The 13,331-nt window shown below is 45.5% G+C and overlaps 4 protein-coding genes and 1 non-coding gene across 9 annotated transcripts; 3 read left to right on the top strand and 2 right to left on the bottom strand.

Annotated features, from left to right (window-relative positions):
- Positions 1–3: 3 nt before the first annotated feature.
- LOC120663498 (hydroxymethylglutaryl-CoA lyase, mitochondrial-like) lies at positions 4–2,936 on the bottom strand. Of its 4 annotated transcripts, none has more exons than XM_039942336.1 (9): positions 2,662–2,936; positions 2,409–2,534; positions 2,106–2,232; positions 1,691–1,870; positions 1,508–1,588; positions 1,225–1,388; positions 723–1,104; positions 349–618; positions 4–266 (listed from the first exon to the last, which is right to left on the bottom strand). In XM_039942336.1, exons 2-8 carry the CDS (start codon positions 2,531–2,533, stop codon positions 385–387), a joined length of 1,293 nt encoding a protein of 430 aa, XP_039798270.1. In that variant the 5' UTR covers position 2,534; positions 2,662–2,936; the 3' UTR covers positions 4–266; positions 349–384. The 4 variants fall into 4 exon arrangements, with proteins under 4 accessions (XP_039798270.1, XP_039798269.1, XP_039798271.1 ...); XM_039942337.1 differs by having other exon boundaries at positions 51–618; positions 723–838; positions 968–1,104; positions 2,662–2,935; XM_039942335.1 differs by having other exon boundaries at positions 45–618.
- Positions 2,937–4,142: 1,206 nt separating this feature from the next.
- LOC120663505 (60S ribosomal protein L17-like) lies at positions 4,143–6,572 on the top strand. Its single transcript, XM_039942349.1, has 7 exons — positions 4,143–4,266; positions 4,387–4,423; positions 4,520–4,560; positions 5,653–5,883; positions 5,964–6,066; positions 6,169–6,236; positions 6,329–6,572. The coding sequence occupies exons 1-7, from the start codon at positions 4,264–4,266 to the stop codon at positions 6,359–6,361; spliced, it is 516 nt and encodes a 171-aa protein (XP_039798283.1). The 5' UTR covers positions 4,143–4,263; the 3' UTR covers positions 6,362–6,572.
- LOC120668284 lies at positions 5,367–5,511 on the top strand. Its single transcript, XR_005672378.1, has one exon. It is a non-coding gene; the product is annotated as a small nucleolar RNA snoR74 (small nucleolar RNA).
- A 166-nt stretch (positions 6,573–6,738) lies between the features above and the next one.
- Positions 6,739–8,085, top strand: LOC120663504 (NAC domain-containing protein 45-like). Its single transcript, XM_039942348.1, has 2 exons — positions 6,739–6,975; positions 7,086–8,085. The coding sequence occupies exon 2, from the start codon at positions 7,185–7,187 to the stop codon at positions 7,902–7,904; it is 720 nt and encodes a 239-aa protein (XP_039798282.1). The 5' UTR covers positions 6,739–6,975; positions 7,086–7,184; the 3' UTR covers positions 7,905–8,085.
- Positions 8,086–8,385: 300 nt separating this feature from the next.
- On the bottom strand, positions 8,386–11,702 carry LOC120663506 (amino-acid permease BAT1 homolog). 2 transcript variants are annotated; one of them, XM_039942350.1, is made up of 8 exons: positions 11,516–11,702; positions 11,164–11,424; positions 10,633–10,651; positions 10,326–10,545; positions 9,986–10,185; positions 9,376–9,665; positions 9,156–9,285; positions 8,386–8,959 (listed from the first exon to the last, which is right to left on the bottom strand). In XM_039942350.1, the coding sequence occupies exons 1-8, from the start codon at positions 11,623–11,625 to the stop codon at positions 8,612–8,614; spliced, it is 1,578 nt and encodes a 525-aa protein (XP_039798284.1). In that variant the 5' UTR covers positions 11,626–11,702; the 3' UTR covers positions 8,386–8,611. The 2 variants fall into 2 exon arrangements, with proteins under 2 accessions (XP_039798284.1, XP_039798285.1); XM_039942351.1 differs by having other exon boundaries at positions 8,612–8,959; positions 10,004–10,185.
- Positions 11,703–13,331: the final 1,629 nt, after the last annotated feature.

The following is a 13,331-nucleotide window of genomic DNA, read 5'->3' on the forward strand; positions in this document are numbered from 1 at the left end:
ACATTTGCTCGCACATTCTTCATTTGTGTTCAGCAGATATGGAAGAACGGTAAGCTACCAAAGATCAGATTCTCATACACGTTTCCATGGGTACACAATGAGCTCCAAATTACATTTGGAGAACTGTGCAGAGTGCCCCAAATAGATTTGCCGTTACATATACTCATATCTGTGAACACAGTTTCCTCCATGATGTCCTGACTATGCAGGATCACCTAAGGATAGAATACAACTTTATGCAGATCCATGTTCTCTGCGACTTTTACCTAAATACAAACAAAAGCAAGACCTTCAGACATTCATACGACTTGTATAAGTAAATACGTGTGATGACAGCAGCTGATATACATGCTTTTGGGAGTGCCTGAAATGATCTTCAGGGACTCAGGTGGTTAGCTTGCGCAGAGCGGCAGCAGTCTTGGAGCCCAGTGGCCTTCCTAGATGCTTGGAGATGTAATCGCCAGCCTCCATGAGCTTGTTGAGGTCGACGTTGGTCTCTATCCCCAGGCCATGGAGCATGTACACGACATCCTCAGTGGCGACATTGCCGGTGGCGCCCTTTGCATAGGGGCAGCCTCCGAGGCCTGAAACTGAGGAGTCTACTATGCTGATCCCCATCTGAGGAAACAAAGAAAATGTGAGGCTAAGCCGCTAAGGTGACCGTCATGTGAATGTTAAGTACTTTTAGTAACAAAACAAACAATACTTGAAAGTTCACTTACTTGAAGGGAGACTAGGATATTGGCAAGGGCCTGGCCGTATGTATCATGGAAATGAACGGCAATCTTGTCCGCTGGAACAAAGGACATGACAGCTTCAAGCATAGCAACTACACTACCTGAAACAGACAACACAACAAGGAAGAAGGAACAGGGATGTCTCAATGAGTTGCTGCCTGGATCAGTTTCAACATACCAATCAAAAAAACTGAGAGCAAAGGGTAAGCATTGGCAAGAACATTCAGTACCTGGTGTACCAACACCAATTGTATCGCCAAGTGAAATCTCTGAGCAGCCCATGTTATAAAGCTCCTTCGCTACATATGCCACCTTTGATGGATCGATTGCACCTTCAACAGGGCAACCAATCACACACGAAACATACCTAACACAAACACAGGGCGCAAGATTCAGACCATATTGCAGGCCAAGCAGCTTGACTAGTAACTCAATTCTTCACTTACAGTAGTTTTAGGCTTAAGAGGCCAACTGTTCGCTGACTTACCCACGGATAAGGAGTCCATGTTTCTTGGCAGCAGCAGTAACATCACGGTACCGAACAAGGCTTTCGTCAATGGTACAGTTAATGTTCGACTTAGAGAAGGATTCAGAGGCAGACGCAAAAACCGCAATTTCCTTTGCACCAGCTGCAACAGCAGCCTCAAATCCCTGTGAACACTCATTCATTGCTACACATCAGATCATGTAGTGGCAATTACGTGTAGCATAATAAATGCTGTGATGTGGACTTTCGTAGTAGAGTTCTGTAGAAAAGATATAGAACTTACTCTGAGGTTAGGAGTTAACACAGGATACCGTACATTTGGCATCTGCTGGATTCCTTTGAGGACTTCCTTTGCATCAGCTAGCTGCAGTTTCCAAACTGAGATAAATAAGACATCCATGATTTGCCATGGAAAATGGCAATCACCAAATTCACTAGATCGCTTGATATGATTTAAGTGCATCACCTGTGGCACCCATTTTGGGGATACAAAACTTGTGGCTTCAACTACTGATAGACCTGCAGCCACTAATTTGTGTATCAGCTGTATCTTTACAGATGTTGGTACATTGCCCTTTTCGTTTTGCAGGCCGTCTCGGGGTCCAACTTCAACAATCTTCACAAAGCTTGGCAGATCCCACATAACCTGAAGACAGATAATTTCAAGAGAAAAAAACTGAGACAGATTGTTGATCGAGTGGATTAAAGGAAAGCATTGTGATGCCAATACTCTGATCATTGTACTTTTCTAATTCTCATGGCAAGTTGGCAACACCTATTGCACTTTATAGTTGCAGATTGGAATACTGTGACCAAGTAAATGAAAGAATTTTGAACAGAAGTGAATATCAGCTCAGTCCTAATCGTGGAATTGAAACTACCTTCCGAGGGAGATCTCTAAGCTCCACCGCATCACATGAGGAATCGGCCTGACGGCATTGCTGATGCCATGCATGGGAATTGGCATGGAAAACCATCGGCGTGCCACCATTGCAGGTGATGTTGTACCTGCGCGCGAACAGTTAGCACGCACTTGCCGAATGAACCCTTTACTGAATGAAAATCTTCGTGAATATACTCAACTGACAAAGTGACATTGATTATCATCCATTTTACTAGAGTAGCAACTGATGCGTTGTCAAACGAGACTGATTATCCATTTTGACCAGAGTATTCAGACTTACTCGCGAGTGTTGCGGTCATCAGCCGCTGCCCTACGATAAGCACTTGGCTGGGAGAAGCTTCCAAGTCTGTTAATACTCAACTTCGGCAGGTCTCCAAGACCAAGCGGCTCCTCGAGGCTTGACATTCTAGGGGGGGGGGGGGGGGGGGGGGGGGAATTACCGCCGGGAAGCTCTTTAATTTTTCGATTGGAAAGGGCAATCGAAGCGAGGCTAAACAGGATTGCAGGAAATTGGCCGCGACGGGCGTGCGTACCTCGATCGATCGGAGCAGGAACTGAAGCTGAACTCGGTCTACGGGCGCAAGGTGTGCGGTCAGCCGTCAGAGCAGAGCTTTAAATCAGCAACCGGGCGTCGATGCGCACGAGGCACGTCGCCGGAATCTGACGCAACCAGCTGGTTTGGTGGAGTACGGTTGGGGGGAACGGTGGACGGAGATGTCGCAGCAGCTGCAGCGCCTCCTCCGCCCGTGTCTCCCACAAGGAAGGAAGAAGGGGAAGGAAGACGAAATCAAAGGAGCCGGTGGCCAGCGGCGGTGCCGCGTGGGCCTGGTCCACGCCTCGGGCGCCCTGTGGGCCCAAGTGTCGGCGGGAGTGGAGTTATTAGGCCTGGTGTATGAGTGGTGGTGTGGCGGGCTGCGTAGGCTGGGGCGTTGGTGCGCGCCTTTTCTAGTTGGGTGAGCGGCCACACGTTCAACCTAACCAGGGTTCAACTTACCGACCGCTAACCGGTAACCGCTGGCCTCCGGTTCCGGTATACCGGACCGGTTTGGCCGTTTACCGGTCGGAACCGGACAAATTCAAATTTAAATTCAAACTTCCCCGTTCAACCGGTTCGTACCGGTATACCGGCCGGTTTGACTGGTAACCAGTCAAATTCAATTTTTTTTCTTTTTTTGGTTTAAATTCAAATACCCGCAAAGTATACTAAATAAATGTTTGTATAACATATTTTAGTCTAAATGAACCCTCCAACCCTCTTTTGTACTATTTTTACATTGTATTTGTATACTTTTGTATGCACGTTTTTTTGTTTAACTTTAAATCCCCGCAAACTATACTAAATGAACGAATTTTTGAGAAAATTTGACACCATTAAATTTGTCGCATCTTGAAGTATTTTTAGAAATTTTTTGAGAATTTTTCATTTTTTTTGAATTCAAATTTAAATTTTGAATTTGGACCGGTTTATACCGGATCAAACCGGAACCGGTCCGGACCGGTTTGACCGGTAACCGGTCAAACCGGACCGGTTACTGACGGTTAGGGGAACCATGAACCTAACTCGTCTAGTCTCCCCACGAGCTCTTAGCCTCTTACCGGGTCGGATTTGGAATCAACAAACATCTGATTAGGGGTGCCAATTGGTATCCATTAGGTGCCCCTTACTCATTGGCACCTCTACATTGATAAAATGAAAAACTTTATGTAACAAAAGTTGTAGATCGAATTCAGAACAGTTGAGTTTGTATTTTTCCGATTTTTCTACGATTTTATATCGATTTTACAAGTTTACTGTTTAATTCGCCCTATGCGCCAGGACCTAAATGTAAAATTTTTTTACATTTAGGTCCTGTGGGCATTCTTAAAAATTTTCCTATTCGGCATATATTTTTGAAATTTTAATTTTGTTAAAATATAAAAATGAAAAAAAGGCACATGCGCGGGAAAAGGAAAACCCACGAAATGGGAGCGCAGGCGGCTCGGCCCATAAAGGGTCCATTAGGGTTTGCCCCCTTAGTTCCCGTGCCACCTACATAATCTCATTCGCTCCTGCCGCCGCCGCTTTCTTGCCACCCCTCGCCGCCGCCGCAGACGCCTCCCATCCGCCTCGAGGCTTCCGCTCGCCGGTCCCAGCCATGGTGAGATCCCCCCTCCCCCATCTTCTCTCTCGCGCTCGTGTTCCTTCTTTGTTGCCGCCATGGATTTGGCCTCGCCCTTACTGACTCCTGCCTTGCGGCGGCGCTTGCTTTTGGTTCCAGGTGAAGTACTCGAGGGAGCCGACCAACCCCACCAAGTGTAAGCTCTGCCGCGCTAGGTTTTCGCCTCGTTTCGTACATCTGCGGCTTCATCTGATATTCTGATTCCATTGTGTTTCTCTGTGATGCGTTGCAGCCGCCAAGGCCATGGGCCGGGACCTCCGTGTTCACTTCAAGGTGAGAGCTCCCTTCCTCACTCCCGTTTCCAGAGATCTCATGATTTGTTTGCGTTATTGTTCGGTTGTAGCCTATTTTATAGTACCTATTAGTGTTCCTCCTTTGGTTTTCATGTAGCCTTTTCATGCTGAACTCACTGGCGTCACCATTCATATCTTTTGTTACTGTTCATGATCCTTTCCTTGTTCTGAATTCTGAATACAATCTGTAGAGTCCATTTGTAGTTGGCTTCTTTCCTTTTACGATACAAATCTGTAGATGTTTTTTGGAGCATGGCTGTGACAAATAATCATTGCTAATGTGATTTTGTCTTAGCGTCATGGAATTCTCAACTACTTGAGTTTCTTCTTTTGGTGGATTATGCTGTAATTGTTGCAGCTTCTTTGATTTAGGTAGAGAATAGACACAATATGCTTCTTCTAAACTTTATAGAATGCCAACTTCATTGTTATTGGGTTGAGTGGTTATCGCAGCCTGATGCCAGTTGGTTCAGTAAATTTGCCATTTTATCCTGCTGTTTATTCCTTGAATTCTTTGTTGATTCCCTGCAATTTGCGTGTAGTTTTTGTATGACATGCATTTCCCCTGTTTTTGTGTCTATATGAAGGTGTCATATGGACACAACTGATGTTCAATTAGATGAGCATTTTCTGTGTGCTAGAGGAAAGTTAGATAAATTTCAGGGATTGAAATTCTTCAAGGTCCACCATTTCTAGTAACTACAATAAGGGCAGTTATGCAGTCCTTTGCAGTTATGTGTCCCTTTATAATGTAAAGTTGTAGTTTCTTTAATTGGTACCCTAAAGAAAAAAGCAGGATGCTGTGTTATTTGATAGCAGTATCCCCGTAAACTTTAGGAACATTGTATTCATCGTTATTGGGTGAACCGTTGGTCATGTCCATGTGTTGGACAATTCCATGTCAATTGGTTCAGTAAATGATGAAACATTTCTTTTCACAATTTGTTTGCTATGGTGTGAGCCCATATTTAGTTGTGCCCATCCATACAGTTTCTGATGTCTTTTATACTTTGAGCAATAATATGTTGGTGCACAATTTAGTGTTTATTAACGCTATCTGTCATACTTGCAGAACACCCGTGAGACAGCTTTTGCCCTCAGGAAATTGCCACTCACTAAGGCCAAAAGGTACCTTGAGGATGTGATTGCCCACAAGCAGGCCATCCCCTTCCGCAGGTACTGTGGCGGTGTTGGGCGTACTGCTCAGGCTAAGTCGCACCACTCAAATGGACAGGGACGCTGGCCCGTCAAGTCTGCTAGATTCATTCTTGATCTTCTAAAGAATGCTGAGAGCAATGCTGAGGTCTGCAATTATACTGTGCCCTGTCATATCTATCTTTGATTACTAATGTTATTAGCTAATTGTGAATTTCCATGTGGCAGGTCAAAGGTCTCGATGTCGATACCCTGTATGTGTCTCACATTCAAGTGAACCAGGCTCAGAAGCAGCGGCGCAGGACCTACCGTGCCCATGGACGCATCAACCGTAAGTTTATCTGAAGTTGAAGTTTGTTCCGTTTGTTGTGTTTTGCTACTGCATGCATGTTTCTCATGTTACAGCTTAACATGTTTAAACCACCTGTTGCAGCTTACATGTCCTCCCCGTGCCACATTGAGCTGATCTTGTCGGAGAAGGAAGAGCCAATGAAGAAAGAGGTTTGTGTGGTTCTCTGTACACTGTTTGTGTCCCATCTATCCGATACATCTGATACTGTTGTGCTAATTTGGCTGATCTGTTTGATCTTCAGGCGGAGTCTCAGATTGCGACCAGGAAGGCTTAAGGAAGGGAGCTCCGCAGTTTTAGAGTGGGTTGTAGGTTGTCGTTGCCTAATTGAAAATTTTGGCTGGTTATCTGTCGCCTCCTTTATCAGTGTACTGCTAGCTCGTTCTGTCACCTTGATCAGTTTCTGTACTGCCTATGCAATTCGAAGCTATGAATGAAGTGTTTGTGGATTCTTTCCATATTTATATTGATGGTGATGTCAATGCTCGCTAAACGTTTTGGTTGTGGCTGGTGGCTGGTGTTGATTTAGTCTGAGAGAACAGTACTGTTGGCTGACAAGCCAAATGAATAGAGCGAATGCGTGAAATTTCAGAAAGTACGTTGATTGTGAGCCTTAAGGTGGCACGGTCGGTGGTGCCGGCGAGGCCGCATTTAGCCTTAAGCTGGTTTGTTCTTGCATTTCAGTAAATGCAGTTCAGGTTCCTTCTCTTCTAATTTTGCATCCCTTGTGATTGGTTTGTTCTTGCATTTCAGTAAATGCAGTTCAGGTTCCTTCTCTTCTAATTTTTTCATCCCTTGTGATAAGTTCAGCAATTTTTTGGTCAAGCAAACTGAAAGGCATTGCCATGGCAGATCGAACTGAGGAGCCGAGGGCAGGCAGGCGCAAACGAGGTACGGATTTGAAAAATATTTATCCGAGTCAGGGGGTTTGAAAAATATTTATCCGAGTCAGGGGGTTTTATAAAAATAATCGGATTGTGATTAATCCTGATACGAATCAGGGGTTTTCTGCCAATACAAAACACGAGGCTCCATCGATCATCTTCCTCCCTTCTTCCACTGCCGCTCCGATCCCGCCTGCTTTTCCCCGCATCCTGGAGATGGCGCCGCTGCTGGGCGCGGAGATCTTCAGCCGCGGCTTCCGCTTCAACCCGACGCCGCTCGAGGCCGCCACCTACTACCTGCCGCGCCTCGTCGCCGGCGCGCCGCTGCACGAGGCCGTCCGCCCCGTCATCCACCACGCCGCCGTCTACGCCTGCGAGCCCGCCGACCTCGCCCGCCAGTTCCGCCCCATGCCCAGGACCGGGCACCGCTTCTTCTTCACCTCCTGCAGGAAGGGCGTGCGCCGAGCCGGCCCCGGCTTCTGGACCCTGCAGCGCATGACGGTCATCATGGACGGCAAGGGAGCCAAGGTCGGCGAGATCAAGAAGCTCCGCTACAAGAAGCGTGGCGCGTACACGGACTGGCTCATGGACGAGTACTCGACGTGCTGCTCCGAGGACGCCGTCGTCGGCGACAGGCAGTACGTCTTCTGCAACATCTACGTCTCCCCGAAAGCCGCCCCAGACTCCGCGGCGCGCCAAGAATCCGCTGCCTTCTTGGCGCCGCCTTCGACTGCGCCTGCGCTGCCGCTCAAGAGGCCAGCGCCGCAGGCTGCCGAACCGCCGTGCCCCAAGAGGACGCGGGGTGCCGTCTTCGCAGCATCTGATCTGCCGTCCGAGGAGTCCCCTGCGGCGGATCAAGATGGCGAGTTGGTAGAGTCCACTGAAGGGATCGTGCCGACAGCCGAAGCAGAGGAAGCGGCTGCAAACTCTGAGTGACGACAGCAAGAGCAGTAGCAGCTGCAGAGGAAGCAGCATCCTGAACAAGGCTTCGCATCACATCTCGTAGTAGGATCCTAGCACTTGTAAAAAGTTTCTATGGATGAAATTTTATCCATCCTGAATGTAACTCAGGTGCATGTTGATGAATATGTTGGGAAGAATCCTCCTGTCCATGACATTATAACTGTCAATATCAACATTCTTTGACGTAGTATGATGGCTGCCTATTTGTCTTTTTGTTGTCCCATGTTGATTGCATTTCATGTAACTGCAAAGTGCAAACTACTCCCATTCGATAAGGTTTATTCAAATTATTGTCTACTGATTTTTCTAATTTCTGCACCCTCATTCAATGTGCTTGATTGCTGTGGCAAGTAAATTCCGACAGCCAAGGAACTTTTATTTTCAGTGAACCAAAAGTTTTTTTTTGGAAATGCTCATTTTTTTCACCTGTTTTTCATGAAGCAGAATCTGACAGTGAAGATACAAGTCTTTGGCAATATTTAATAATGCATTTCTGAAGAAATGGAAATATCTTGAATCTGTACCATCAGTGTTACTACAGTATAAGCACTCCCTAACACCTCATAACTACAGCAGGTGTGTAACTAGAACCCCTGAGACTGAGATCGCCTGAACATTACAATTCACAAAAGCGTTCCACACTGAAATCACACCACGAGAACTCCACAGTCCACACCACCTTATCCTCCCAAATTTGTGACGGGTCCCTTGAACCAGTGTCGCGCGCTGATGATCCATGACAACAGAACGAGGGTGAACAGCCCACCAACAGCGACCGGGGTGTAGTTGAGAGTGTCCTTGGTCACCGGGTATGAGACCGGCAACGAGAAGAGGACGGTGATGGTTGCCACCCAGAGGACGGCAACCCAGCCGACAAGCACACTGTACCGGCCGAGGTTGAATGGGCCTGGCACGAAGCTCTTGCGTGCCAGCATCACACGGAAGAGGATTGGCAGTGCGTAGGCAATGTAGATTGCGGTTGTCGCGACCGATGCCATCGCCTGGAACGCGACGAGGCTGCCCAGAGACTGCATTTGGATTGGAAAGAAGGTGAATCTTGTGTTGTTCAAATGCTGAAATGCTGCCAAAGCAGGAATAAAATGAAAGCTCATTTTTGAAGGGTAGCAGCGAAAGGATCATGCGTTGATCAAATACTGAAAAAGTAGGAATGAACTTGTAAGCTCATTCCCGAAGGTTAGAAGTAGAATGGTTTAGTTCAATTACCGGCAATGCCATGCAAAGGGAAATGAAAGCTGAGAGCCACACAGCGTGTATCGGCACTTCGAGCTTGTTAACTTTATGCCAGAGGGACGAAAATGGCATTGCCCCATCTCTTGAGAACGCATAAGTCATCCTAATAATCAAAAGAAGCACATCGGTGAGTAACCGTGATCACTCTACTATGGAGGTCAGACATCTCAATGACAAATAAGCAGAGGATCACCTCGAGTTACTAGTCATTGAGCCCATGCCACAGAAGTTTATGGCAATAGCAACGATCCACAGGCAAATGATCCCTCCAACACCACTCCCATACCGGCTTTTGAAGGCAAGGTAGAACACTTCAGCAATCGCGTACCCTCCCGCATCATTGTCAGGGCTCAGGAGGTAAGGAATGTCCTTCACTGCAAACGTGATGCCAAGTATGTAGCCCCAGCCAACTATCAACGATATGCCAATTGAGCTGATTATACCAATCGGGCCATTCCTGTCTGCATTTTTTGTTTCTTCGGTCTGCATAAAACAATTTTAGTATCAAAGAATTAGGACAGCGCTACTTACAATAGTAACATTTCCTAATACTCCATTCTCTATTAATAGTCCTATTTCACCTTGACACAATGACCAAAGAAAAGCAACCTTGCTTATCATCTAATTAATGTAACACAAGACTTTTTGCTAGTCCTCCAATATCTTTGTTAGAAACTCCTCGTTACTAGTGCTATTTATTGCCATGGTCCTTATCAATAGCAAATAGGACTATCATTTGTGAATATTTGAGTTTTGGAAATAGAACTATCAAAAGAGAACGGAGGGAGTATGATTGAAGTTACTTGAGGACTTTTCTGTACCATATGCGCAGATGCGTCGTATCCTGACAGTGTGTATTGGCTCATAAGGAGCCCCAGAACAAAAATATAGGGGTGACTGTGAATTCCAGCACTGTTATCGGTGTTGAAATGGGTGAAAACAAACTTTGCACTGGCCCTCTCGGTGGCAACAACTGGTACAGCTATCATCAGGACAAAGACACCTGAAAAGTCCAGGTATCAATGTATCATGAACATCCCAAGCAATTTAATGAGCCTTCCTTAATTAGCAAATAAAGTAAATACTACTATGTTTTTTATTGGTTCTGTAAGCGAAGAGATCCATACTTAATAAAGCCATTACCTAGCATATTCCAAAGGGCAGCAAACTGCCCAAAGAAAGATAGCCAAGTGATAGAGAGGCTGTTGATGATGGCATGGCTCAGTAGAATCACAGCATGGAAGGCGAAGACAACATACTTGGATGCCAGGTACCCTCCACCATTGTTACCACCTGTGCTGAGCAGGACGATCACCTGAATCAACTGCGCTAGTGAGAAGTCGATACTAGCCGTGCCTGCCCACTGCAAAAGAAAGATGGAACTATCTCTCAGTCCACCAATACTGAAAATTGAGGGGAGAAAGGGAGTCTCAGAAAATTGTCTGGTTACCTGTCCTACTATGTTGAACCTGAAAGCAACGGAGGTGAATAAACGGCAGAAAGAATTGAGGTCAGTAGGAGTTCACGATCTCATAGTACTGAACATGAAAATAGTACTATCAAATGGTATCCTCATGAATTCACCAACCAATTCAGAATAGTGTATATTGTCGAAATCCTGGTCCCCAATGGAAAATTCGCTATGAATGCGATAGCAGCAATCATGACTCAAGTCAACGCATGCAGAACAACTGAACAAGATGCTCCAAGCAAGAGGTAAACGAAAAATTGGTTATAAAAAAACGCAAGATTTAGCACACTAGACCCACACTGATCCGATAAATTTTCAGTAAGCTACAGTCTGAAAAAATATTAACAGTAGTACATTTTTCTTCCATGCTGATAAAGATTAAAAAGCATGCAAAAAAGGTTTCATTTTTATATGGCCCGGGCAACTAAAAGGAACATGGCTACAATTTTAATGAAAGGGGCAAGCACTGATACGTGGTGGATTGGAAGATAGCAGTGGAAGTAGTAGTACCATCCGGTGATCCAGGAGGCGAATGGCGCCCACCGGTCGCCGGAGAGGCGCGCGCTCCAGTAGTAGAGTCCGCCGGAGGTGGGGAAGGCGGAGCAGATCTCGGCCATGGAGAGGCCGACGGCCATGGTGAAGGCCCCGTCGACGAACCAGCCGAGCGTCATGGTGGCGGGGCCGCCGAAGGCGAGGCCGGTGTTGTAGAGCGTGGTGATCCCCGTCAGGACCGAGATGACGGTGAAGGAGATGGAGAAGTTGGACAGCACCCTGCGAGCGCGGTCGAGGGAACCAGCAAGATGGAGTGAAGCAAGAAAGAAGAAGAAAAAATGGTCAAACTGACGACGGAGAGACGGCGTACGAGAGGTGGCGCTTGAGCTCCTGCTTGTATCCGAGCTCGCGTAGGCGACCATGATCGGTATCGAGGGCATCGTCGGCGGCGACGGTTGGGCGCTTGTTCCAGGTCATCATGGCGCCGCGCCGCGCCGTGTTCTCGGCGTAGCGGCGCTGTTTGGAGGCGACTGGCGACGTGACGGCGGGGAGAAAGCCCAGTCAACTGGAGAGCGAGCCGGACGAGTCTGGCGCGATTCGTATCACAGTATCATGCTTGGTTGCGAAGAACTTTGAATCTTGCTTGAATTAGTTTTCCCGGATGTCTCCGTCGAGCGAGACTGTTTGCCAAATTTAGGGGCTGTTTAGTTAAAAAAAATTTCACCTCGGAATTTGTGCCTCCTTTTGGACACATGCATAGAGCACTAAATGTAGTTAAACAACAAAACTAATTGCACAGTTTGGATGTACACGATGAGACGAATTTTTTGAACCTAATTAGTGCATTATTAGCTATAAGTGCTACAGTAACCCACATGTGCTGATGATACGATCAAAGACCTCACAAGATTCGTCTCGCGATTTCCAAATGAGTTCTGAAATTAGTTTTTTAATTAGTGTCCGAAAAAACCCTCCCGACAGTTGATCAAACATTTGATGTGACCTTTGGACCAAAAATTTTCATCAAGTAAACACCCCCTTATATAACAAAAATCCTAAATAGTCATTATGCCGAATGCCAAATTTATATAACAAAAATCCTAAATAGTCGTTATGACAAAGTCCTGAATCTGTTTTGTTAGATAGCCAATGCTGAAGCTATTCAGTTTCGTCAGACTAGCAAGCAGAGGAAGCCAGCAACTTCACTCCGACGACTTTTCATTATGCCGGATGCTAAACGAAATTGCATGATCATTTCGTATTAATTTGGTATAAACCTTTTGCTTAAGCTTTTTTTTATAAACCTTATGCTTAAGCTAATGACCGAAGCACTCTTATTTAGCCCTTGTTTAGATGCGTAAAAAGGAAGTTACAAAGTACTGTAGAACTTTAGTTTGTATTTGATAATTATCGTCCGGTCATGGGTTAACTAGGCTCAAAAGATTCTTTTCACAAATCACAGACAAACTGTGTAATTAGTTATTTTGTTTAGCTACATTTAATACTTCATGTATGCGTTCAAAGATTCGATGTGATGTAGAATCTTCTAAAGTTTTGGAATTTTGAAGGAAACTAAACAATGGGTTAGAGTAGGTTTCTACTTTCTAGACATGGTCGTAATTGATGAATATTTATCTCAATCAAGGCCCTGTTTAAATTACTTTTGATTTTGGGATTTTTAGAAGAGAATTTTCAACATTTAAAATATTAAATGTAGACTAATCACAAATCTAATTACAGATCTCGTTCGTAAACTAGGAGACGAATCTAATCAACCTAATTAAACCATCATTACAGCATGTTTACTGTAGCAATTTAGTGTCTAATCACGATCTAATTAGGCTCATTAGATTCGTCTCGCGATTTACAGTCCATTTGTGTAATGTGATTTATTTTTTGACTACATTTAGTATACCGGGTAAGCAATTTACAAAAATTTTAGGTTTTTAGATCTAAACAGGGCCCAAATATTCAAATGTACTACTTGTCCATTGCTGCAACAGCGACATCTGAGAAATTGGGTTGTGGCACAGAGGATTCAGGACTGCCAAGATCTGGCTCCCGAGCTGAGGTCACTTACTCCCGAGCTGACCTCAGGTGACCCGCTGGCTGCTGCTCTCCATAGTCTATATATCCAATGGGATGTTATAATAACTATTTACTAATTATAAATTAATTATTGATTA

The sequence above is a fragment of the Panicum virgatum genome, chromosome 3N (genome assembly GCF_016808335.1).
Source record: "Panicum virgatum strain AP13 chromosome 3N, P.virgatum_v5, whole genome shotgun sequence".
In the NCBI taxonomy this organism is placed as follows: Eukaryota; Viridiplantae; Streptophyta; class Magnoliopsida; order Poales; family Poaceae; genus Panicum; species Panicum virgatum.